The sequence below is a fragment of the Lissotriton vulgaris genome, chromosome 6 (genome assembly GCF_964263255.1).
Source record: "Lissotriton vulgaris chromosome 6, aLisVul1.2, whole genome shotgun sequence".
Classification (NCBI taxonomy): domain Eukaryota; kingdom Metazoa; phylum Chordata; class Amphibia; order Caudata; family Salamandridae; genus Lissotriton; species Lissotriton vulgaris.
The window spans coordinates 1,508,982,420-1,509,009,675 of NC_141694.1; the positions used below are offsets into that span (position 1 = coordinate 1,508,982,420).

The window sequence follows — 27,256 nt, forward strand, 5'->3', positions numbered from 1 at the left end:
TCACAGGGGAATACCAGGACGGGTTCCCTAAGCAAGCGCCGGGAAACCCACTGCGGGTAGCTGTGCGCTATATAAGATCAAATACATTTACATTTACCTTCCCAAGCCATGGTTCAGTCCTTTGGTGCCACAGATGGTGTTCCTGCAAACATCACAAAAGGCAACAGGTTCATCAGTCCTCCAGTTCATCTTCCCCAATGCAACACCTACTAACCCACTTAGTTTTTCCTCAGCAACTCATTTCAGGCCTGTGGACGATAAATGGGTCGTACAGATCATTCATAGAGGCTATGCCCTGCCCATTATTTATTTGCTGTGCTATCTTTCTTCCACACCGCATGGTTTGGGGAAGCTAACTGGGAGGGAGAGGTGGAGATTAGAGGCCTCTGGTATCTTGCCAAGAAATGGCTCCATAGTCTATCTTCTGGAGATTTTGGCTGTTCATCTGGCCCAAAAAGGCTTTCTTCCATCCATCAAAAGGATGCTGTGCTGGTCCTCATAGACAACACGACCATCATGTTCTGCAAGAAGCAGGGGTGGAGTGGTGTCCTGGATCCTGTGTCAGGAGGCACTATGCCTCTGGTGGTGGGTGGATCTTCCTGGTTGCCAACTACTTGGAAAGGTCTCTGATTGCCATAGTGGATGAACCGAGCAGGCATCATGTGGTGGACCACGAGTGGCTTCTATATGCCAAGGTGGCACAAGGTGACTTCGAGCAGTGTGGTATGTCCGGGCTAGTGCTATTCATAACCATCAAGAATGCGCAGCATCATCAATTCAAGAACCTTTCTGGCTGGAATTAAAGGGACTCCTTTGCTCATTTCTGTTGCTACATCTCCTGTATCTTGTGAGGAAGATCAAGGCAGACCAGGCCCAAGGGTTTCTTATTCTCTAGACTGGGGCAGGAGATTGTGGTACCCAGAGCTCCTGAGAATTTGCCCTCCAGTGAGGCTTCTAATTCGGGAGGAGTAACAGGGCAAGTATTTGTATCTGAGTTTCCACAAATTGCACCTCCATGCATGGAGACTGAGTGACAGTAGCTAAATATGTTAGATTTGCTGGTCGAGATGATGGGTGTCTTCCACCGCGCCAGATACCCTTCCACAAAGTTGATTTATGGAGGGCGCTGAGACAAATTTCGCTGCCTGGCGTGGTATCTGAAACACTGACCTCTTGTAAGTTAGACTTTGATTTTCTTTTCCTGGTTTTTTTGGGAAGCCCAGCAAAGCTTTGCAGTGGGCACAAAGAAGGGATATTTGTTGATCTCTACGGCCTCTTTAAGTTTACCTGACTCACTGTCTTTGTTTAAGTTGGCAATTTATAACGGTTTTGGCTCCCATGTTCCCACCCAGACCATTTAATATTGGCCACAATGGGATTAGAACTTGGTCTTTGCATTTTTCAAGTGCACACTCTTTGAGCCAATGCACAGCTATTCTTCAAGTCTCTTAACACTAAAGACTGTCTCCTTTCTCTGCATTACATCAGCGTGCTGCGTTAGTGAACTCCAGGTGCGTTCGGTTCATCAGCATCTTCCACGCCCGTACTGGACAAACGAGTGCTGAGGACTAGAGTGGCCTCCTTTACGAATATCGTGCCTCCCTTCTACGTTGTCCACTTGATTGCTCTGCCAGCTTTTTTCGCACTGCCTCTCTCCTCAAAAGAGGAGGAGAGGTTTCATTGTCTTTCCCCTAAGAAAGCTCAGAATGTTTACAGAGAACACAAAAATGGTACGCATTGTGTTTTTTTGATGCAAAGAAAAGTAAGACGGCACAGAAGAATTCCCTGTCAAGGAAGATAGTCCTCTGTATTAAGACCTGCTAAACACTGGCCTGGAAGTAGCTCCTGAAGGGCTGAGGACTCATTCCAAAGGGGCCAAAACCGCCACCTAGACATATGCCTGGCTGCGACTTGGGTGTCAGTGCATGCGTTCATGAAACACTGCTACTTCAAAAGCCATGTTCAGTGGGAAAGTCTCTTTGCTGCTTTGTTCTGCAAGACTTTTTGGCCTAAATCCATTCCCCAGACCCCCACCTTTGGGGCTGCCATGGTATCTATTCTAAAAGTAAGGAATATGCAGTTGGAACTAACCATCATAAGAATAAGTCACCCACCCTAGATGACTTTCTGGTGGCTACTCAATCTAAACAAAGAATCATAATTGCCATCCCACTTCCCTGTTCTGTTTAGTGATTTTTTTTGCCATCTTAAAAGATCCCAAGTTAGTAAACTGTACACAGGCAATATGTTTTACTGTACAAGAAATGTATATCAGTGCACAGGAAGGGTGTTTATACATACACTTCCATTGGCGATATGGAGTCTGTGCAGAGCCACATGGTGCAACTTACAGGCAAGCAGGAGCGTTGCAGAAGAATGATCTGGATCGACCTGGTGCCTGTAGGTATGTTAAAGGTGATACGCCTACATTTAGATAGAGTATCTCCCAGAACAAGCGTTCGGGATGATTAGTAACTTGTTCTTTTTTCACATTACCAAAACATAACTTCTCTGTTTTTAATTTCCTCTTAAAAAAAATGTGGTTTAACTTTGTCCTAAAAGTTGGCAAGGAGGGAACACTATTTATTTTAAACGAGATTGAGAAATATTATTTTCAGAACCAAGTGGCGCACTACTCTGGCAGTTCTTTAACATCACTTTTCAAATACGTTTTGTGCACTCTTCGAATCCCAGGCTTCACATACATCCCTTATTTCCTTTCTCTTTATTGATTTAACAGTCAATGTGCTTTGTAGGCATCCAGTGGCACTCCAGTCTTGCACTGGTTGGCCCTCATTATTAAGCAAACCACCTCTTCTGTCTGTGAAACTTAAGAAGCCACTACACAAGGAACACTATGCACAATTAGAGCGACGCTATGCACAGTTACAGCGTCTCATTTTTAGGAAATCTCTGTATAACGTCACTCTTTCCATTTCCAGTCCCAATTGTCGAACATGTTCATGACAGTTACTCGTGAATGAGGTTCACTGATTGTGCACCCTAGTGCTCTCAACTCGAGTAAGCGATCAAGTGTTTCATGGACAATCAGTCCCTAGCATCCACTCCGCTGAGTAGTGCTCCAGGAAGTCGTTTGAGATTCCTTGCCATTTTGTCAGTCTTGTGGTGTGGTTTGCACTAAGGGAAAACTTTATTTGTGACTGCTTGTGCTGTGAGTGGCCTTTTGCACCATCTGAACGCCAGCCAACCAAGTGGAGCGGGGAGTCTCTTCTAGTCTGCGGGGGAATTGGAGAAGGTCTGTCTGATCTCTCCCTTCTGGCCCTAGTCGTGGCTGACCTCTCTGGAGTACATGTCTCACTGCCCTTAAATCTGCTGTTCAGGACCTTCCCACAGTCCCTGGCTGGTCCTGGGAGACACACCAAGAGAAGTCTGTCATAGAGTTCAGGGGAACAAGGCTGCTTACTGTTTTGTGGCTAGCGCACTACATTCTTGCCCAAAACATTGCTCACCTTTCATATACCTTTCACACACTACAATGTTGTGGTCGCTATCATTGTTAAACAAAAATTCAGGTTTTATATAGTGCTCATACCTCCAGGCACCCAAGGACTTGGAATGAATAGTGGACTCTGAAATGAGGAGAGAAAGAGGGGAAATTAGCTGAGTGTCATAAATTAAACTATATACATCCATACCCGAGGCAGATGACCTTATGGCATCTACATGATCTATAGTTAAAGCCCAAACATATTTTGTAAAAACCCTTCTTCCCATCCACTGATTCTTCAGCAGATTTCGCTCCCTTTTGTTATGTTTACTATTTAATGGGAGACTTGCTCTCAGCGGAAGACTGACCTGCTAATTTACTGCAGCTCCTGGCGGCCCAACAAATCCTGCAGCTGTTTCTGGCAGGACCCACCGACCAGCGCCTAATCTCGCCGTGAGTCTGCAGAGGGCCGAAAACGACATCACCCAGGTGCCCCGGGACCACGGCGCACCAGTGATGCCATCGCTGCGTCCAGAGGCGCTTGAAATCACCGGAACACCTCCCACCCCGCGGAACGCGCGCAGGCAGCGCCGGGCTAACCCCGGGCCCGTTCAAGACCGGACGGGATGGGCCACCCCCCTTTCATCTCCATACTCTAGGTATAATCTGTAAGTACTCTTTTTGCATTATTTCCATTACTGCATTAATATGGCCTCAAAGGAGGGCAGGAGTAAGGCGGACAATGTAAACCTCACCGGAACTCTGGACAATTTTATTATCAGGGCCAACTCTGTAATAGATCAGGGGATCACGCTGATGGAGAGACGGGTCTCACAGGACCTAGCAATTGCCAGAAGGTCATCTATGGAGTATATTGCTAATGGACGGACACCTGAACAGCGTGGACAAAATAGCGGTATTGGTGCATCCGTGATCTCTGAATCCCCGAATACCCATTTGGCAGTTCGTGACCTGGACCATATCACTATAGGGGACCAGTCTACGGTCTCTGAATCATTACTGATGACACCCCACAAGTTACCCTTTGTGGTTAGTCCCGTTAAGGAGCCTAATACCAGGCAACTACGAGAGAGACGCCAAGGGGCGATTCCTAAGTGCAAGCAAAGGCAGGCTAATGATAATGGTGGTAAGAAAGGGAAGTTGTCCAAAAATACTGGAGTAATAACCACTGCAAGGGAGCAGGCTGTCGCGACCACTCCGGTAATCTCAGTCGCACCTGTAGAAGACCCAACATCTTTGAGAGCGGCACCCCAGGCTGATGTTGAGGGTAAGAGTACAGGGGGAAGGGTGGTGATGGAGGACCCCTTTCTGGTTAAAATGGGTGATCTAATTAGACTCCTTCTTCGCCCAGTAGAAGATAGATTAACCAAGATCGAACAGCAACTCAGTAAGATTGAGCTTGCGTCATTGTCAATTGTTGATTCCCTAAAAAAGGAAACTATACCTAGAGCTATTGTACCATCAAACGGTCCCCAGGGAGGGAACGTCACTATAGATCCCATAACCTTGTTCGCTCCGACTATAGCTTCACCGGCCCCAGCTGCTCCCTTAACTAAGATACCAACAGTAGTAGTAGCTAAGAAACCAAGTCAGTGTAAACCAGTTCAGCCGAAAGAGATAGATGGGGACCCTATAGCACAGGCCCCTGGGGGGGAAATTAACATCGATCTTCCCCCGGAAGTAAGCCCATACCTGGTAGTTTTAACAGGGGTCCCGGTATTGAGCAAGCACGGCCAAGAATCATTCATGGCCTTAAGGAACAAAGTTGCTGACTGGTTAAATAAATATAGACCATTACCCGTGCACATATCCAGTAAAGTACTCATTGTACGGAGGGTGTCTTGGGTGGGACATTTGTCTAAGGATATTAGGGGGGACTGTGTCTTTGTTAATTTCAAAGGCCCCAGGACTGTGGAGTATATCTGTAACTGGAAACACCACAGTCCAGGAGTTTCCATACGACCCCTCCCATTGTCCTACTTCTAGCCCCCCACTATTTTCCAACTGTAGTAGATGGGTGGACACTAGTACAGCGAAGCGGGAGGGGAATGACCCATGGGGGTTGGCCTGAGCCCTTTCCTGTCATAAGTCAAACTCCTATCCAAAATCGGTTCAGCGGACTAGAGGCCGTTGACTGACTTCAGGCTCACGGGGGAGTATCCATAAACACCATTGCCCCACTTAGCAGCAGTATTACTAGCCCAGTGTCTAGGTCCCGAACTGCCAACTTCTGTCCCAGTAACTCTGGGGGGTAACAAAGAGATAGGACGGGGTCCCACCACATCCCAAGGTGGTCTGACCTCTTGTAGTGGTTCCACTAGGAATCTTAAAACCGTTTCATGGAATATAGCTGGTCTACGTAACAAGCTATCTCTACCGGACTGGAATACTTTTATTGACGATTATGTTTTGTGTATATTCCAGGAAACATGGAGCCTAGAGCCATTGTATAAGTCTGGCTATTCTTGCTTCCATATACCAGCTATTTCTTCTGGTCGCGGACGTCCATCTGGAGGGCTCATGGTTTGGGTTAAGACTGTGCTTAATTGTAAAATTACTCACCACCCTTGTTTAACACCAGACCTGATGAGATTAACATTTAAGGGCATAAAGGGTGACAATACCTTAGAACTTTTTAACATTTATGCCAGAGGCACCCAAGGGGGGGGATAACATCTTCAACTATTTCCATTTTGTCTGAAGTGCTTCTCTCTTGCCCTCCTGACTCTTTTATTTTGATAGCTGGTGACCTAAATTGTACATTCGAACCTTTGGCTACCGATGATATTTTGGGAACTTATGATGAGGATGCTAGATGGGGTATACCATCCTTGTCGATATTGCCAGTGAAGAAATGGTCGCCGGTGGTCATCCAATTGAATGCCCTAACACTTAAATTTGGGCTAAGAGCTGTTAATGGGCGTACGCCCTCTGATGTCTTCGGAGCAAATACATACAATAGGGTCTCGTGTCCGACTAGAATTGATTACATATTGGTTGACAAGAGGTTATCGAAATATGTGAGTGACATGATTATCATACCATCCACTGATAGTGATCATAACCCTCTATCCCTTTCCATGATGGAACTGTGGCAAAATAAGGAGCATTATTCTAGCACTGGAACCAGGATGTTAACCAAGGCAATTATTCCATCTAACTGCAAAAGGTTTCTCCAATGGCCAAAATTCCTCATGAATGAACAGAAAACAAGAGCTCTAGGGGAGATTATAAGAGATCAGAACATTAAGCTTTCTGTAGCCTGTATGAACGAGGTTGGGTCCCCGGCGGTGGAGTCTATCTATGCTGACATAATTGATCATATGGGCTCTCTTTTTTTGGAGGCCCCATCCCTTAATAAGCGCTCTCCTATCTGCAAGCCTGTACAGAAGTGGTTTAACAAGGACTGTAGGAGGAAAAAGACCTCATTGATACTTGCCATCAAAACCCATTATACTGTTGAGGTACGTTTCGCCAGACTACAGTATAGACAAGCTATCATAGAGGCTAAAAGGGCATGGGAGGAATCACAGTGGACAAACCTAAAGATTGCGAGTCAGTCTAAGAATGGTGAGCTTTTTTGGGGTCGGTTAAGAAGATCCAATGGTCAAGACCCGGACCAAATTCCTAATCATATTCCCAATGGGGAGTGGTTTGATCATTTTAAGAGACTTTATGCGGGAGATGAGGAGATGCGGGCCCTCAAGTTGCTCTGTGACATCTACTCCGATCTCCCTGGTCTCCTATGACCCCATAGGGAAAAATGAGGTGGTGGCTGCTATAAATAAGATCGTTCCAGCGAAGGCCCCGGGCCAAGATGGTTTACCGGGTGACTTATTTCGAGCTAATGCCGAGCAATGGGCTACATATTTTGTATTCCTGATTAATGCTCTGCTGGAAGGATCTCCAGTCCCAAACTCCTGGAAAGGGGCAGAAGTAATCCCTATTTATAAGAAAGGATCCAGGGGGGACCCGGCCAACTATCGCCCAATAAGCCTTATTGATGCTGGTCAGAAGGTGGTTGGCAGGGTCCTCCTGGAGAGGATCCTTTCCTGGGCTGAGAAGAATAATATTATCTCGCAATTTCAGGCAGGGTTTAGGGCATGCACAAGCACAAAAGACCAGGCCTTCAGGCTTGCACTTCTTCACTGGAAGGTGGTAACCATTGGCAAGGGCGGTCTTTATCTTGCATTCATCGACTTGAAGACCGCCTTTGACCTGGTCCCTCGAGACCGCCTATGGTTGGTCTTGCAGGAGATGGGGTTCCCCCCCGCCCATCTTGAACCTCCTGGTCTGCATGCACGATGGAAATCATGCTCGCATTAGATGGGGTACGCAGGTACAAAAAACAGGTAAAATTCCTGTCAATAGAGGTTTCCGCCAGGGATGCCTACTGGCTCCAACCCTATTCACACTATTTGTGAACGGGGTGGTATCCTTTCTATTGGAAATTAATGCAGACGCTCCCCTTCTGGCGGGTGACAAAGTCCCCGCCTTACTTTTTGGGGATGACACATTGTTAGTATCGAAAACCCCTGCAGGATTACAGAAATTCCTGGATCGGTTTTGCCTTTTTTGCAAACTGAGGGGCTTAGCAATTAACACTTCTAAAACGAAGCTCCTTTATTTTAACCCTAGTAGGTCGGCCAAATCCACCCTCTTACTTGATGGGGCGCCCCTAGAGTATGTCAACATTTTTGACTATTTGGGGATTAGAATCTCGGACAAACTGAGATGGCAACCACATATTGACAAAATGGCTTTAAGCTATAAGCGGGCTGTGGGGGTGATAGGGGGGGAACACCGTGCCTCAACCTTTAGGCCTATTGCCCCTGCCCTTGAGATCTACGCTGCAAGGGCCGTAGGCTGTGCACTATATGGAGCCGAACTCTGGGGCTTTGGCAGCGTAGACGTGCTTGTCACAGCAGAAAACAAGTTTTTTAGAGAGCTGACCTTGCTCCCCAGGGGAACCCACACCAAGCCACTCTTGAGTGATTTGGGTCGTCGCTCAATCAAGGACTTAATTACTTTGCGCCCCCTCCTTTTTTGGGCTCTGCTATGGCGCACCCCTGCAGGGATCCCATAAGATTGGTTGGCTAGTGAATCTAAAAAGGCTCCTCTTGGTCACTGGCCTTAAAACTGCATGCGAGTCAGGGGTCTCGTTCACCTAGGCAGAAACCAAGAGAGCGTTTTGGGCATGGATTGATAGCTAGGAGCATAGAGACCCCAATTTAGGCACACTGACTGACAAGTTCCGCCAGCACAAGCAGGTGCCTCGTCTAGAGCTCTAGCTGGATTTTATTCAGAAACCGAGAGATAGGGCCCCTTTTATTCAGTTTAGAATGGGCACTCTTCTTGTTCACGAACGTACAGGCAAATGGAAGCCTCCTCATCAAACGTTCCCTAATTGCTCACACTGTGTAGGTGTAGTTGAAAATATTCCACACCTTTTCTTTGTATGCCCGGCTTACACCAAACCTAGACGAAAGTGGCTAAGACCCATTTGTCGGCAGGTAGAAATTAGGAATCACTCTACTGCTCTTAGAATTCTCCAAACTGATGCAAATAAAACCTTAGCCTGTGGGGTGGCAACATTTTTTAGTTGGGCTTGGCTGATAAGATTGAAAGCATTATGATGAATTTGCACTATTATCCATTTTAAAATGTTATCAAAGCTGTTATAGTTTAATACACTTTTACTATTCCATTGTAAAAACGATTGTTAATGCAATTTTCCTTTTTAACCATAATTATTATGAAATGTGTTTTTAATTGTAATAATGCTTTTAAGATATTTTATATCGAAATAAAGCTTTGTTGACTATTTAATGCTATGTTCAGCAGTTTTATTAAATTGTTCCATAATTAGTTAAGGCTGCATTCCCTAAATACACCTTTTAGTTCACTTACCCCGTTGAACTTTGTCTAAACCTTATTGCATCCCTCTGTTTGGAGACCGTTGGAGCCAATATGTGAGGTGAACATGTACATGCTTCTCAAAATGATACATAGGTATGCCAGTAATTCAATGTATGTAATCTCTTAAGTATTGCTATGACTTATTTGTTTACCTTCCGTTGAAGTCTTCTATAAAATAAATTGTTAAAAAAGGAAACCGTATGGAAACAAATATGATTTTAAATCTAAGTGTATTCAGAAACCATGAAATGTCTTAGAATGTTGGTTTTGGGAGACATTTTAAATTTATAAAAAAATAGATTCCATTATATGTCTGGTTCAGGTGACAAAAAGTTCATGTCGACTTTTGACCAGGGATTTCATAAGTAAATTTTTCCTGTTTTCTTTTGTAGGCCGTTTGTAATGTTGCCCCTCGTGGCGTGTATGTCTGTGGCAATACGACAACCTCGTCTGGTCTGACAGTAACTCTTTCCAGAGACAGCTCAACTGGGGATTTTGGATTGGAAGCTGGTGCCCTGGTTCTTGGAGACCAAGGTGAGAAATGAGAAAGCTAGGCCACTCAGCTCCGTTAGTGAGGCATCGCGATAAAACATTTGAAATATACTTTTCTGTAGAAGCAAATGTGCTTTGTTCATTGTATAATTGTGTGCGTTGTATCTTGGGATTTTAGGGGCATATTATCAAGGGGGCTTATCTCGGCTTTTTTGGCTTTAAAAGCCAAGAAAGCGGAGATAAAATGATCTCCCTATTACCTAGCTGCACCTAACACCAGTTAGCGACAGCTAGTAGGAGATAGCGACCATCTTGGCCCCCACTTTGCATGTCAGTGATATTTATCACTAATGAGATGCAAAGTGGGCGTGCCAAGATGTTAGCGACTGAAAACAGTCGCTAACATCGCTATCTCCTATTACCAACTTTTGGAGATATTCGCGCTAAGCGGGAATATCTCCAAAAGCTAACACCTGCCCTGAGCAGTTCTTAGCCATGTTATCCAATGGGAGGTGGATAACATGGCTAAGAGCATTAGCTCGCTAATGCATGAATATCGCGGACTTTTCTGCGATATTCATGCTTTGCGGCGATTTTTACCGCATTTGCGTTAAACCTTGGTAATACCAAGGTTTATTTGCGGTAAAAATCGCCGCAGCGCTGCGGTAAATTTTTTTCTCTAACCAAGCAATAGCGATAATTATCGCTATTGCTTGGTAATATGCCCCTAAATTCGGGTTTTTCTCTCACACTGATAAGCACTTTTCGTGCAGGGTTAATTTTAATTAGCATTTGTGTAGCGCACAATCTGCCTTTATTATGGCATTGCTGCACCTTATGGTATTTCAGGCCATCATTTCCAATTCGTTCGTAATTTGATAAAAACAGAACTGTCCATGCTTCTTGAGCATCAATCCTTTTCCGCAGAGGAGTTAAGTGACAACATGGAGAGGAAACAGAAATCCGAATGATCTATAAAGTCCCTCTGATTCCGAGGGCTGTGCATATGTTTGGTGTGCTCGCCAGACCCCCTTCAAAACTGTCCCATTCAGATATTTGAAGAGCAGACTTATACGGTAGCTGTAGAGAACAGTAAACACTACCCTAACCCGCCAAAGAATACCTGTCTCTCTGTGCCTCCCTCTGCTGGATAATTACTTGGGGCCTTTATTATGAGTTTGGCGGTCTTCCAATGGGACTGCCGCAAGGTCAAGGCCGTGCTGAGCCCACTCGCCGGATTATAAGTGTAATCCAGGGCGGGCGGTGCTGCAGCGGTGGCTGTGTTAGGCTCATATGAGAGCCTAACCATAACCAGCATACCGTTGCCGTGAGAGTGCCTGCAGTAATTTCCTACTCGGTGTGGATGCACCATGTCACGCATGCCACACCGTTCAGGAACGAGGATGCAAACTCAGGTTGGCAGAACTTGTGCCCCCTGCATGCACCCCAAGCCCCAGAATAGGCCGGGGCCCTGTTAGGGCCCTCTTACTTGCATGCCTGCCAAACTTTTCATGGCGGGATTCCCTCCATAAAAAGGGCGGTGGATATGCAGGTCGGAATATGTTCGGCTGTGCCGGCATCGTTCCCTCCAGCATGTTCAGTTCGTTGTCAGACTGCCGCCGCAACATGATCCTTGATCCCTGTGGAGGTGGCGGTCTTGTGGCGGTCTCACTGCCACACTCGTACTTACGGCGGTGGTCCGACCACCACCAACTGTCGGCCCTAGTACAACAGTCCCAGTATTGCTGTACTCGTAACAAGGCCCTTAGTATCTTTCTACCTGGGCGTTGCTCCACTGCCATCCAATATAAAATGTACCTAATTTTCTGCAACTCTACGCCCCATCGCTGAAATCTGATTGAATCGCCTGTTAAACCATCCTTACCGACCCTCACATGTCTTTTCCTCCCCCTTGTCCTTTCCTCCCTATGTATGTAATAAAGCTACCAGATTGCTTGCTAGCCTCTTCCACCTTCTGTGTTGCCTTCAGATACGTTTAGAAATGCTGTGCATGCTATACTCCGATCATACCCGCTCTGGGTGTGTCTCCACTTTTATCTTTAGGTACAGGTCTGGCATTTTGCCACTTTTCTCAGTTTCTTTCTGAATGTCCTTTGCAGTCTTAAACTGATGGTGCTACTTCCTGCTGAAAAGAGTGATGAGCAACTACTGCATCATCCTCCAAGCTCCTGCAGGGAGCACCTACATATACTGAAACACACACTATTTAAATGAGGGTCTAAGGGCTACTTTAATGACTCTGTACTGGATACATGCCCCTAATTACAGAACTAATTACAATAAAAGGTATCCAGGAGTCGCAACCATGTTTCTCTCTTAGGCAAACCGCTACACGACAGGAAGTAAATTGTGAGTTGAACACAGTTGTATATAAACACCATTTAAACACACATACATGCAGCATGCAAACAGGGTAGGAATTTTTCCCATCAGTTGTCTCTCTGTACCACCACTGTTACATCATTTGGGTTCTCCTTACCCAGGAGTTAGTGTACAAACGGTCACACTAGTTGGAAGATAGAGACTGTGTGAGTAAGGAGACTGACGTTAATTATTTCACTGAGTGGTGTCAGTATGGTGTCGGTGTGATGTTTACAACTGAAAAAAAGCAGTGCAAGTAAGTGAAGTGAGTAAAATTAGGTGGAACTGAGTAGAATAGATATTTTTAATGTTTTCTCTCAGACCCCTAAGCTTAAAAACAAGTGAAAGGTGAAAAAAAGTAGATTTAACATAATATCTACTCAGCAAGTGGTCGACATGTTTCTGCATATATATGGAGTTGATCCTATGCATTCATCAGGACCTAGTTGTTGCTACTGCTGGACATTAACGTGAAGAAAAGGGAATAAAAGGAATTATATCACCTGTTTGTCAGGTGTAGATTCTCCACCACAATCCAATTTCTGTGGGGATGGCGCCTCACCTCACCTGGCTGCAGCTCAGGTAAATAAGGAGCACCGTTCTCTCCGTCGGTGTCTCCCAACGTCCCTCTTGGCCTGTATAGCCCAGAGGGACGTTGGGAGACACCGACGGAGAGAGCAGTGCTCCTTATTTACCTGAGCTGCAGCCAGGTGAGGTGAGGCGCCATCCCCACAGAAATTGGATTGTGGTGGAGAATCTACACCTGACAAACAGGTGATATAATTCCTTTTATTCCCTTTTCTTCACGTTAATGTCCAGCAGTAGCAACAACTAGGTCCTGATGAATGCATAGGATCAACTCCATATATATGCAGAAACATGTCGACCACTTGCTGAGTAGATATTATGTTAAATCTACTTTCTTTCACCTTTCACTTGTTTTTAAGCTTAGGGGTCTGAGAGAAAACATTAAAAATATCTATTCTACTCAGTTCCACCTAATTTTACTCACTTCACTTACTTTCACTTGCACTGCTTTTTTTCAGTTGTAAACATCACAGCGACACCATACTGACACCACTCAGTGAAATAACTAACGTCAGTCTCCTTACTCACACAGTCTCTATCTTCCAACTAGTGTGACTGTTTGTACACTAACTCCTGGGTAAGGAGAACCCAAATGATGTAACAGTGGTGGTACAGAGAGACAACTGATGGGAAAAATTCCTACCATGTTTGCATGTTGCATGTATGTGTGTTTAAATGGTGTTTATATACAACTGTGTTCAACTCACAATTTACTTCCTGTCGTGTAGCGGTTTGTCTAAGAGAGAAACATGGTTGCGACTCCTGGATACCTTTTGTTGTTTATTAGCACCTACATATAACCTACTTCCCCTGATATCTACAGACCCAGGAGCTGCAAGGCAGCTGAAGGTCGAAGGAGGCACCCTTACTTCAGTCCCTTCACCTGGATTTCTAGAGACCTAGAGGACACCCGGGAAGGTGGAGACGGAGCTTAATTTGAGCCTGTGGTTTCTAGTACGCAGCACCTCTACTTAATTGTCAACACCGGCGCATATGACAGTCTGCCACATGATGTCTCTATCTAATTAAAGATAAGCACAACAGTAGCTGTTTAATAATTAAATATACATTAAAATGACATACTTTTCGTGCCAAGACATTCTTACAGCTTTGGGGCCTTGAACTGTCAATTATAGGAGTGTAATGGTTAGTAGTTGTGTTGGTACTGGCATTGGCAGCGCTGCAGGGGCAGTGGGAGGTGCCAGCTGCAGTGGCATCCTGACGAGGGCCCTGGCACCTATTGTGTTTTTTGTTTTTTTTATACAAATTAAGCACCGGTTAGAGAGGAGGAAGTAATGCAGCACTACTCCTGCCTTGCACTTCTCTCTGGTAGGTAGAGCCTACGGTAAGGCTGGGGCTGCCATCTTTCAATAGGCGATAGATAGAAAGTGGTAGTATACTTCAGTACCTTTTCTAATTTAGGGGGCCAATTCACCACAAAATATTTGATCTAATATTTGGATAAGTTTCTTTCAGCTATTGAAACTGTATAAGCATACTTTTTCAAATTATTTTGATGGTGCACTTTCACTTTGATTTTATTCAGTTTTCTGTGTCTGATCTGTTCTGTGCGCCAACCTGAACTGTGTACTAGTGTAGCAATCCAGAAAAGAAAACACTCTTGGGGGCTCTGAGTTTAGGCAGGGACCAGTACACATAACATGAATAAAGTACTATCTGCCTAGTGACGTAGTTCTCTGTTCCTTTCATAGTTTCAAATGCCATAAAAGACAAATGTTATTGTTTAAGCAAATTCTGACCCATTATTGAGGAGTACAGCTCAGTCCAGATAAGAGCAGGAGATCCAAAACTATTAAGGCCAAACCTCTTCATGCGTCTGACCTCACTCTTGCTCCCCCTGCTTTCATTGCATCTGTTTCATTGTCTCTATTTTTTTTTTCCAACCACAGTGCGGCTATGGTATTTTCATTACAGTAGTTTTCATGTAATGGAACAATTCCTAAGAAAAACATCACTCTTCCTCAAAGTTGTGAGTAAAAACATGTCCCCCTATTGCTCATATAGTTGACCATTGATCAGATCACAACTTTCTTACTTATAAATGGCTTAAGCAAATCAAACATGAGGGTGTTGCAATAGATGAGTCTCCAGAGATGATAAGACTGGCATTTCTCTAGTATAGATTCACATGCTTGAATTACTTCCTGTCGGCAGGTTGTCAAGGTAGAAACATGAGTACATTTATTTTACATAGTACTGTTTGTAGCTAATCAACCTCACTATAAGTCATGCAAAGCAGCCAATGAGGCGGAGAGAGACTGAGCACCATTGGGACCCTGGGAGGATTCCTTACCTTTGATTTTCTTCCACCTTCGATTTTCTTCCACCTTCCTATTAAAAGGGGAATCGACACAATCTGCTTTTTTGATGACAATTAATTCCAGTACCTGCTTTAAATCACATTCTGCTGCTGAAAGTGGATTTTAGTTCCATCCTTGCTACAGATCAGTCCTTCGAGATACATACGGTTTCGTCCTGCAGGCTTTATTTATGGAATGCACTTTGCAATTAGTCCCAGTTCCAAAGTGCAGGGGCAGCCTCTTTGCCTCTGGCAAGTACGTCAAGGTGGAATCTACATGAAGGCATATGTTGTGCCTTTTTCTTTATATAGCTCACTGAGCAAGGATACGCAATCTCTTTTGAAGCCCCGTTGGAGTGGTGGAGCTAAAAGATCATTGATACAACCCTCATATTTATTGGGTTCAACCACCAGCACACAGATCGTGCCCACATGTGTGAGAGAAAAGCAATGGACATAGAATGACTATATTCTTTAGGTGAATAGTCAGTGGACAGAGTGTCTCTATTTACTCCATCCAAAACACTGGAAAAAGGTTTCTGTAGTTGGATCAAAAATTACAGGAAAGAAAGATAACCCCTAAGCTTGCCACTTCATTGAAGCTTCCGAAAACTTGTTTGCCAAATCTTGTCAACCACCTCATTGACCTTTGCAGCATCTTCAGCTGCCACTGTATAGAGTCCTTCACATTCTGTCAACAAAGAAAACGTAGTCTGCGATCTCATCGACAAAGGATGACCAATCAGTGACATAGTCTACAAAAATATCCGCAACCTTGTGCTTGTTGACACTATACTCATCAATAAAAATGACTGCTGATCGCGAATGTGGTGCTTCAATAGTCACTGAGACAATGCAGTGGGACTGTGATTTGCTGTTTTTACTGAATATGTATGCCAATTGAAAGAATTATGTCTACTGGATGTTGCGTATAATAAAATAATAAAAAATAATTTTTAAAAAAATGACGTCACCCCTGGAAATGGCCTCCCCAACCATGTCACAGACCCTACAGGCTAGGCCCATGCACTGCATATTCAATTTGAATCAGTAGAACCCTAATTGGGTTTCAAGGTTCACCAATTAGGATCATGAAGCAAAACATGAAGCGTCTACTTCTGAAGAGGAATACGTGGAGAAAGAGAAAAAATGGGACCAGAACAAGCCAGCTTGCGTAGTATTTTTTAATGCTGAACATTTTACTTAATTTTATCGTCTTTTACAACAAATTGGCGTGTACCAGACCAGCATCGGTACAGGCATTTCAGAGTACTGTTGAGTCTTTGCCATAATGATGTAACCGTTTTGTCCATACCCTTTAGTGTTTTTTGGACACCATCTAGATTTACAAATTGGCTCCTCAAGTTTGGCGCTCCATTCTATCGCTGCCCTCCAGCTTACCAGTTTGGGGGGGTTAGGGGGAAGGGGGATTGTCAGCATCTGGCGAAGTTGCGTTTGGCCGGAACTGTCCCAGTCAGTATCTCTGAATAATGGAACATTCCCATGTGACATCTCTCCAGTCCGGCTCGTCGAAGGCACCTACCCTTTGCTCCCACTTGGCTTTCGGGTCTTGCAGGGAACTGGTGGATTTATTAACTAGGGATCTGTTTATCCAGGAGATACCTCCCGTAATTGTGGGGCCCATAAAAATGTGTCCCTCAAGAGAACTGTATTCTGGTGGGGATTGCAGGACTGTGTATTGGGGTTGAAGGGCATGTTGCATCTGCAAGTATTGGTACAAATGGGATTTGTGTAAGAAGTATTCACTTTGGAGCTTTGCAAAGGACTTTAAATGGGAAGCCTGCCTTTTATCACCTACTTTAGAGATTCCGGTTAAGTCCCACTCTCTGAACCCTTGACGTTGGGGCGTATAATGTATCCATGGGCCCGTCCATAACCGGTTTTAAAGGAGAGTTTACAGTCCCAGCCTATAGATTTCGGGGCTGAGAGCCGTAACTCAAGTACCTCTCTGGTAATGTCTGGCAGAGTTAAGGGAATCGGGCCCCCTATCTTATGTAGTTTTAAAGCAGGTAAAGGGCCTGAGATTCGAGGAGCTGTCCCACCTGAAAACCTTAGCATCCACTTTTGGGTTGTAAGACGGAACTTCCCTACCACTTAACTTAAATATCACTGAGACCAAGAATGCATGCACAGACTGATTTTTATTTTATTTTTTTGAGACATGCAAAGTGGACTTCTATACAAAGTTTCCTGCGACTGACCATGACATTTGCACCTTGTCATCCCACTAGATAGATACAAACATAATATAAGCTCATGCATTGGTTCTTTCCATTAAACTGTAGTTGTTTAAAGCTCAAGCCTCATTAACTCCAGCAGAGATGGACTAGGAAGAAGAAGATTAGAAGAAAAATTGCCTGCCTCTCTTTCTAGAGAAAGCTGAATTTGAAGAGAGTGGGGATGATTGAGAAGATAGCACCCTGTATAAAGGAACAGATAACATAACCGAAGCTTCACCACTCGCCGACATAGGTAGGTTTTACAGCCTCGTGTAAAGAACATCTGCAAATGTTTACCTATCAACCAAAGAGAAATGTCTCCTGTTCAGTTTAAAGGAAAAACTACAGATGTCAGTCAGCGCAATTCCTCTTGAGGTTGTTTGGTGGGAGCAAGGAAATCTACAAATAAAGAATCTTAACACTGTCACTTACTGTTGCATGTATGGAGAAGAATAAAACTCACACCATGGCACCCGTTTGTCTAGTGAACTAAACTAAAGCAGATTTAGTCATCTCAGGTGCTGCACAGTTCCTTGTCACAGGAAAAGAACAAGCTCACTGGGGAAGTGTGTCCATGTCTTTGTGACTAGGTTAGTGAAGGCAACTAATGATAATGCAATACTGAGCTGACAGGACTGCCAACTAAAGCACAAACTCACCCTCTACATAGATCTGGCCCCGGGGAATCGTTACACAGAGACCAAAGCCATACTCTCAAAAGGGTAGTATGTGTCCTCTGCCTTATTAGACATATCTTTGACATTGGCAGAAGCAGCCTGAAGCATATGGGGAACTTAACCATTTTTGTTTTGTTTAATAAAGTTTTATTGAGAATTTTTGCAGAGAACAGAATACATGCCAAAAGAGAACATATTATTATCATGAATATGAGAATTAAAAAAAAAAACAATCTGGCAAAGTATTATACTATCAAATAAATCTAAAAGGAATGGGCAAGGGATTAGATAGAGGGGAAGAAGATAGAAGAGAGGGAGAAAGAAAAGAAGAAAGAAAGAAGAAAAAGAGAAAAAGAAAAGAGCGAGCAAAACTCATCTAGCGGGGGTAGCAGAGGAAAGATCAGAAGTAAAAGGAAGCCATAAAAGATCAGATTTAATTTTTTGAGGGATGGAGGAAGAGGAAACAGTAGCAATCCTATGCTCATCGCAAATAAAGTTCCACCACATAGAACTTAACCATTTTTGACGACTGGGTTGCTACATAGGATCTCTGTTTGTCGAGGCATCCAAGCAAAGACTTTAGACATGGCCTTTAATGGGCTGGGTTTGTTTGGGAAGCATTCTCACAAGAAACTGCAGGCCATCAGCGTTAACACAGACACAACGAAGTCCCTTAATTCTCTACTGAAGATACCCATACCAGACTTCAAAGCATAGTCTTTTTTTAATGCATCGCTAAACTGAACAAGATTATTCCCATCAAGTCACAGGCCCATGGCATGATAATGCTCTCCTCAAGACAGTCATCTCCAGGCCCCTACTTTGCTGATATGTGCCAAAACTTTGAATCATTTGGCTGTTTGACACGGAATTACTTTTGCCTGATATTGTCGGGCATTGTTCAACTTGCCATTTTATTCAAATTCATCACAAAACTTCGTATTTATCATCCATTGCGAAAAAGCCTCAAATACCTGCATTCTTTACAAGAGATATTGAGCATGTTGCCAAGGGTATCAATTGAGTAGGTTTGCAGGTGCCCGTGGGAGAGAGTTTTATTCCAGATAGTTGATCATAAGAAAGAAGCTTGGCAGGTAACAAACTTATCTTATGAATAATGTTGGGGGTGCACGTTTTACAAAGTCCTAGGATTCGCATTAGTATTGAAAAGTCACTTCTTTATTAGAAAACAATTGTTCTGTACTTTAAAAAACATGCACAAAACGATATCAGCCAACGCGTTTCGTTCTCTAGCTGAGAGCTTCTTCAGGGCTAAAAACAAAGACAAAATATAACAACTATAAAAATCAAATACAACAAGGCTAAATACAAAAAAAACCATGGATAAGACACAAGACCATAACAAAAATCAGACAGTATTGGCAATACAATAAATGCATATAGCGCATGTAGCATCCTTCTGCCAACTTGCTGTGTGTGTATAGAAAACACACAGAACAAGTTTTACAAACACGATGATTGTATTAGTGTGGTATAAACAGCCAGGGTGCACATTAACCTAAATTAGAAAAAGGGAGCATTACAACAACATTATCCACACATACATTAATAAAAATTCCTAAGCCAGTTATCCGTTCGAATCCTACCCATTGATTCGCATGACTGTGGATTCCAATGTACATCTCTATGCTCGAGAACCCTTGCATGGACTCAAGAAAAGGGGGAAGAGAAAAGCAGAGAAACTAGCAGGGAACTCGTCATAGAAGTCACAGAAAAGATGGCAAAATAGAAAGAAGGAATCCAAGACCCTGACCAAAGCAAAAAAACGCACTAAAACCATATCGCATTTAGAAGAGTATGTACCAATTTATGTACACTGTATCCAATACCTTATCATTAGAGCAGTGAATAACAACAGGGAGACAACTTCCAAAACTGTAATAAACAAACAACTTCGCTTACCAAAATAGTAACAGTCGGTCTGTCCTGTTTTCAAAATTCTAAAGCTGTCTCGTGGTAAAGTAGTACTTGTTTAAATAGAATATTAAAGGAGATCAGGCAGCCATCGACAAGCCAATCCTAATATAGAAAAGGTGCCCTTTAAAATACAGCGATCACAGGTACGCACAGGCCAAATATGTTAAACAGGAAAAAAAGAGAGAACGACAAAGGACTGGATTTCAAAAAGCCAATTGTAACTCAAAACCAACCTAGATGAATCAAGGTGAGTCAATAGCTGGATCCTTTCTTGATGATGTCAACGACCACCAGTTTTCTAGTTATATACCCCAAATGTACTGAACAAACATAGAAAAAATATGTAATAATTAAAAATATTTTGTTACCATGTCCTAACCTTAAGAAAAACCAGGACCCAACCCTTTCCAAACGGTATCAACAAAGGGCGTAACTGATGAAGAGGCCCCATACACAGATTGGTGTCTCTCACATCACCCACCTGCACCTCCGGCTCAAATTATTCGCCGGGCGTGAGCAACAGCAAAAATTCAAGGAAGAGCAGACTTCACCCAGTTCCCCAATTGAATCTATAGTCCTAGTAAAAAACACAAAAAGAGAAAAGTACTTTGATAAATACATCCCTTATAATGACAGCAGCAAGACAGTACTTCTTGCAGTACAGAAAGTTTTGAGTGTATATTGCAATAAAAACATTAAGAGGCCATTTAACTGGATAACATGGAAACACAGAACCCCCGCAATTGGATAACTGGTATTCACACGTCCTTATGTGAGGAAAGCAGTAACAGAATAAAAAAAGCAAAAAAATCCCAGGCCCAAATAATAAGGTCCCGAGACCAGACAGAATTTCGTACCCGAGTCGGTGCACGGATAGTGGAAGCTGCAGGGGAACAGAAAAGAGAAGTAACAGACAATAATCAATATAATGGTTAGTCTTGGACTTTCAGGGAATTGCCGGAATAATTCCCCTTTCTATTCTTTTCTCAGGGTAAAGTAAAGGCGCAGAAACGGGACCTTGTGACTTTGTTTAGGTGCTGGTATTTACCTTCAATATCATAAGTCCGAACAGCAACATCTGAAGTAAAAAGATCATGAGGGGCGTATGTATTGCATCACGTTGACCCCAATTTTGAGCATATACACATTAATCAGCTCTGTCCAATATTTCGTATTGAGTTATAACCTGAAACATGTGTTTTGTTTGACCCAGAGACAATAGATTAAAATATTGCTTTTGTATCTCCAGTTGATGCTGTTGCCTTTATGTTTTTATGAATATATGCATACATTGGACAGAGCTGATTAATGTGTATATGCTCAAAATTTATATAATCAAGGATTGATTACTGATTGATTCAGTTTATCTAACTAGTTTAAGCAAGGCAGGCAATAAATCGGAAGCAAAAGCACGTGACCAAGGAGGAATGCATCTGCCAGCTTGCTCGCTCCCGAAACCCCTAGGCCATGGGAGTGAACATTTTAAGAAGAGGTGGGACATGCACCCACCGTTGGCCAATTGCATGCTTTCATTTCTTGAAAGCCACATGCAAAGACCAATTGATGTGACAACCACATGCACAAGCTTTCTGAAAGCTTTCTGCATTGCTGGAGTGATTACAAGAGGCCCTCTCCTAGAGAGCAGCGCATTTGCGCTGCGCTCTAGGTGGGACCTAAAAACTGTGAAAAGCCCAATAGTAAAAGGCCCTCTCTGTTTGCAAGACATTTTTTGTATACTTATTGCACAATCTATGATTCACATGTGGGTTTATAGCAATGTGTACACTCATCAACCATAGATGCATCAAATTACTTCCACTCCCTCGTATTTAATCCGAGGACGTATGATACAAACATATTGTTTCTGACTTACTCACTTTTATATTCCCATTCAATTTAGATAAGCCCATTCTCAGATGTGAACGGAAATAAATCTCAAGACATTAATCTTATCCAAAGATCTGTCCATATATTCCTAAATGTGTGCATTACTTCCAACTTTACACAGCAGACATGTGTTCACATAACGTGAAAGAAAACAATTATTTTAAAGAAATAATATATAGAAAAAGCATTATTACCACCATGACATATACATAAATAAGTGTCCATGATATGCATCAGATGTTTATCACATAAATAATTTACCAATTAGACAATGTCTAAGGAATGTTAGTAAACACTCCCTGGAAGGGGGGGGGCTGAGAGCTTTATTTTCAAATCAAAATGGGATCACAGGATACCTCCTCCTTAAAGCTACATGACATTCACTGAGCACCCTCTACCCTTATCTCTGGTTAAGAACCCAGGTTACTTACCGCTGACCTCCGTTCCATGTGCCCCTGGTATGGTTAGAAAAAACTGCATAGCTGTTTTAGCTGGTAGATAATGTCACTACTCCCTAATTACTGTGGACATGTTTCAGCACTTTATCTGTAGACCACTCAGGGTCCGGGGCTTTCATCAAGAGTAATACTAGTAGCCCACTCTATATTCGTCACTATGTCCCGTATCCCTAGTCCTACCAGTCAGGGCTTTCTAGGACAAGATCAGAAGAAGAACATCAAATTATACTGGCTGACTTGCATTTCATTGAAGCATATTTAAATGCCAAAGGGCATTGATCAAAAGCAAGACAGAGCAGAGCGAAGTAGGTGTAATGGAGGCACTGCACCCTTGGGGTAAGTGTAACTACAGGGGAATGCCCTTGGGCCTCTCCTTTTAAGGCGTGACATTAGATAACCCTTTTGGAACAAGTAAGGGGAGAAAGGCAGATCAAAAATATGATTCCTATTTCTTTTTTAGGGTATGTCAGATATAGGAAGAGTAAGGGTACATAGCCCTATATGGGTTGCAGTTTTCTACTATGTATGCCTGAAGGCAAGGTGGACCTCATTAGCATCACTTCTGTGTTAACGAAAGAGAGACAGACACAGAGACAAATATTCTTATCTGGGCTTTAGTTTGTGCCATAAGCATCTCTTATGTGTTAAAGATTACCCTTGACGGTTACCTGCATCGTATGTTTTGCGCATGGCCAGGAGTATAGCAGTTGGTTCTCCAAGCTTTACAAATATTGACGGTATACCTACAATGCAAATTAACAAAAGGTGAAGGCAATTACCGTCTTTGTTTCACGACGCCATTGATCCTGTATACACTTATGGGGCGGTGCTTGGTTTCCGTTGCACACCCTCGCGTCGGGAGGTTAAGATTCCTCTGTACAGGCTAGTTTTTCGGTGTATCACTTCTGAGCTGAGCCTTTGTTTTAGACTTAATCCCTCTGGACCGCCTCTTATTTTCTTCTGTTTGGGCTGTGCGATAGATTTCTTCACGCATCCGCTGTGGGCTGGCCAGGAAAAGCTTAGCGCCTAGATCTCCACACGTCGGTGCCTACAGATGACTTGGAGAGCACTGCAGGAATGGCACTGAGATAACCACTTGTGTAAACATCTCCCCTTCCAGACAGGCAATGCTAGTTTTATGACTACAGACATGCCTTTTGGAAACATGGGACACCCACTCTGGAGCTTTTAACTAGCGGTCCCTGGATGCAAGAAGAGCCCAAGTTAAAAACAAACAGTTGAGTGCTAAGAGCCATTGGAGTACTATTCATGCCTTTACGTCTCATCCAAGGCTCATAGGTTCATGTCCACACTGACACTATGGCAGGCATGTGCCATGCCCCAAAAGGGGTAGGAGTGAAGATCTCCCCCTCCATGATTTCAAATATTTTGTATTAGTCTTTTAGGCTAATCTATGCTGTGTATCACAGTAATACAATTCAATAAGCATCACTCTACAGTGTATATTAGGAGAGATCGTTGACCTTCCCAGACATATGATATGCAATGTGAATAAGCATCAACAGGTAAAGAGGTTTATAAATATAGTTGCAATCTCTCGTTATCACTTGTACTGTATCTCTAGTGTGGTGAGCCTCTATTGTCCTAGAGCTTTTAGTCTCAAATATTTGGTTGAGCCAGGTTTACATTACATTGGTTATCGGAATATGATTAGATACTACTTCATATATGGAACAAGACTAGATTTGTAAAGTTAGGGAATTTCAACCTGGAGGAGTGAAACAAAGTGGAATGCACACACATATAGCATGGATAGGCAGTAGAATGGACAGGAGGGATGTCCTGGGCAAGGGGAACCTAAGAACATTCTTAGAATCTAATCTGAAGCAGAGGGAGTACCTTGAGGTTTTGTGTGCAATATTCACCCACTGGTGAAGAGTACCGCTAGGATAAATTATGAGTAGAGGACTTCTCAGGCGTGAGTTCTTCAAATTGCATTAGTATGGTGTCCCAGGCTGCTGCAACGGGGGTCTCCGAATTCTACTGACTTCTTCCCAGTGTATCGCAGAACTTTCTGTGTCACCCTAACGGAGTAAAGCCCTACACCACCGGGGAAGGACAGGGACTGCAGCACAATCCAATGCATGGTCAGTAGGCACTTTCCAAAAAAATGGGCTAGGTTTGACAAGTTCACCCTCACCTTGTGGTTCTTCATCCTAGGAAATATGCCTAATTCTGTAGCCTCCCATGAGCTGAGTGTTATGAGCTCTGTGACGGTAGCTAATAGAGTGTAAGTATAGAATGCCAGAAGGTGGCTATTCTAGGACATGACCAAAGCAAGTGTTAAAAGTCAGTTAATTGGTCTAGACATCTGGGGCAGGTAAGGTAGGCCGTTGGAAACAAACCGTTCAATCGGGATAGTGTGAGGTAAGTCCTATGAAGTATCATAAATGTCTGGAGATGAAAATATCCCTCTCTATTATGTTAAGAGAAGCTCAGGTTCTCCTTAATTCCATTGAGCCTCTATCAGGCTATGATAATGACTATATAGACTGTCTGAGCATGTACATGTTATGCTGTCTCAAAAAGTAGCTATTCTGCGATCAGTGAGGTACACCTGCACTACATCTGTTGCGACACTGGGGAACTCCAAATGGCATTCCTAGGAGGTAACCTGGAACTCAGGTGGCAGTATTCTCAGTTTTGTGGCATGGATATAAAGCTACAGTTTTCCTCCCATTCTCACAATTCCTGGGCTATAACTCAAATGGAAGAAAGAGTGCTATATTCATATATTCGAGATCCTGTACTTGCCAGCCAATACTTATACTTAGAGTTTGACTCCTTTGACACCTGCAAGGATTGTACACTTATCTTTAAAGTCGCTATAGTTCAGTCCACATTGAAGAGATAGTCTGCAAAATGTATTGGATTCTGCTTCTGGGCAAGGACACCAGGCTTGCATTCTTCATCTGTGTAGCATCCTTATATTCTTTCATACCTTCTTTTTTTAAGTTTAAAGTTTATTGAAGAAAAATAGAAACATTACATTGAAAGAAATGCATAGAAAATGTATGTTGCTTTAAAAATCCCTAATTATAATCATGAAATGAAAGGGGGAGAAAAAGAAAAGAGGAGGAGAAGAGAAAAAGAGGGGGAGGGGAAAGGAGAAAAAGGGGAGGTGAATTATTACTCAAATCACAGGTCTAGAATAAAATAACATTTGTAAAAATAAAACAAATCGAGTTAGGCATCTAAAATAAGACAATCACAATAAGCGGGAAAGGGATGGGCATTTAAACAGCATATGGTTTAAGTCGGCTGAAGGGCCCTTGCAGGACCAGCAGTTGGAGGAGAGGTCAGAAGAGAAGGATGCTAGTTTCATTGGAGTAAAAAGAAGAAGTTTATATCTGAACTATAAAGTCTGTGAGGTGCTAGCAGCTCTGGACGTTTTATGAATTTTTAACCACAATTTATCCCAAAAAGGGGTGTTCCAACAGGTCGCGAGATCTTTCCCAGGCCAATTCAGATTTACTTTTGGGTCTGTCAGAAGAGAAAAATATAGTGCGATAGAAGGATGAGGCGGAAGTAGGAGAAGATAATAAAGGAAAGAGTGTAGAACATTTGTTAGGAATAATGGGGGTAGAAGGCAAAGAAAGGAGGTATTGCTGAAGGGAAGGAAGGAGTAACTCATATTGAGATCTACAGGAAGAAGGTAACGAGAAGGTTAATTGAAGATCTGGGAAGGAAAGCGTGCGATTATTAGAAACCAGTTGAGAAATCCATAATAAACCCTTGTTTCTCCATAGTTTCCAATAAAGGGTACGACCTTTATTGCGTAATAGATGATTATGCCAAATGGGTTGAAGATTTAGCGAGGAAATAGCAGGGAAGGAGGATGGAAGAAGAGGTATTAGTATTTTACGCGTATGAGAAATAACTTGAGGACGAAAGGAAGAAATGTTTTTAGTAAAAGCAAGAGATTCATTAAAATGAAAGGAAGCTATAAAATGTTTTTCAATTGACAACCAAACAGGAGGATGAAAATCTTGGTCTGGGTCGAAAGAAAGCCAGCGTGAGGCTTGACGAAGTGAAAACGCAAGATGATAGGATCCGAAGTCAGGAAACTTAAGACCACCAGAAGTTTTGTCAGCTTTGAGAGCAGCGAGAGAAATACGAGGAGACTTATTTTTCCAAAGAAACCTGGAATATGTACTGGAATCATGGATAAGAGATAAAGGATAAGTGGAGAGAGCATCATCTTTATAGAATCCAGGCGTCCCCACCAGGAAAGAAAAAGAGGATGCCAACGGTCAAAAGAAGAGGATAGTGTTTTAGAAAGAGTATCAAAATTTTCTTTCAACGTATCTGGAATATTAGAAGAGAACCATAAGCCTAAATATTTAATCTTAGAAGTCTTCCAGATAAAACCAGTAGAGACAAAATCTTGTTTTAAGCAAAAAATATTTAGGGGAAGCACCTCACACTTATCCGAATTCAGACGGTAACCAGAGAGCTGAGAGAAAGTATCTACTTGAGATAGGAAAGCTGCAAAGAAGGTAGATGGATTGGAACAATAAAAAAAGATATCATCAGCATAAACCGACAGTTTTACCTGTTAATTATGAAGTTTAAAACCCGTAATTCTATCATCTAGTCTAATTTTCGTTAAGAAAGGTTCCAGGGCAATTATAAATAAAAGAGGGGATAGGGGGCAACCTTGACGGACACCTCTAAACAAAGAAAAGGAAGTCGAAGTTTTCCCATTAACAAAGATAGGCTTTCGGGTCTGAATATAATAACGAAATAAAAGAAATTAATTTGGTAGGGAATCTAATCCATTTAAGAGCTTGAAACATAAAGTCCCATCCAATTCTGTCAAAAGCTTTTTCAGAGTCTAATGCTATAGCAGCAATAGGGTAATC

At 42.9% G+C, this 27,256-nt stretch overlaps 1 protein-coding gene across 1 annotated transcript in view; it reads left to right on the forward strand.

Moving 5' to 3' along the window:
- Positions 1 to 27,256, forward strand: part of MCM8 (minichromosome maintenance 8 homologous recombination repair factor) — a 334,641-nt gene that overhangs the window by 219,848 nt on the left and 87,537 nt on the right. Inside the window, exon 13 of the mRNA XM_086927685.1 lies at positions 9,781 to 9,922. Within this exon, the coding sequence (XP_086783811.1) occupies positions 9,781 to 9,922 (142 nt within the window). The remainder of the gene's footprint in view (positions 1 to 9,780; positions 9,923 to 27,256) is intronic.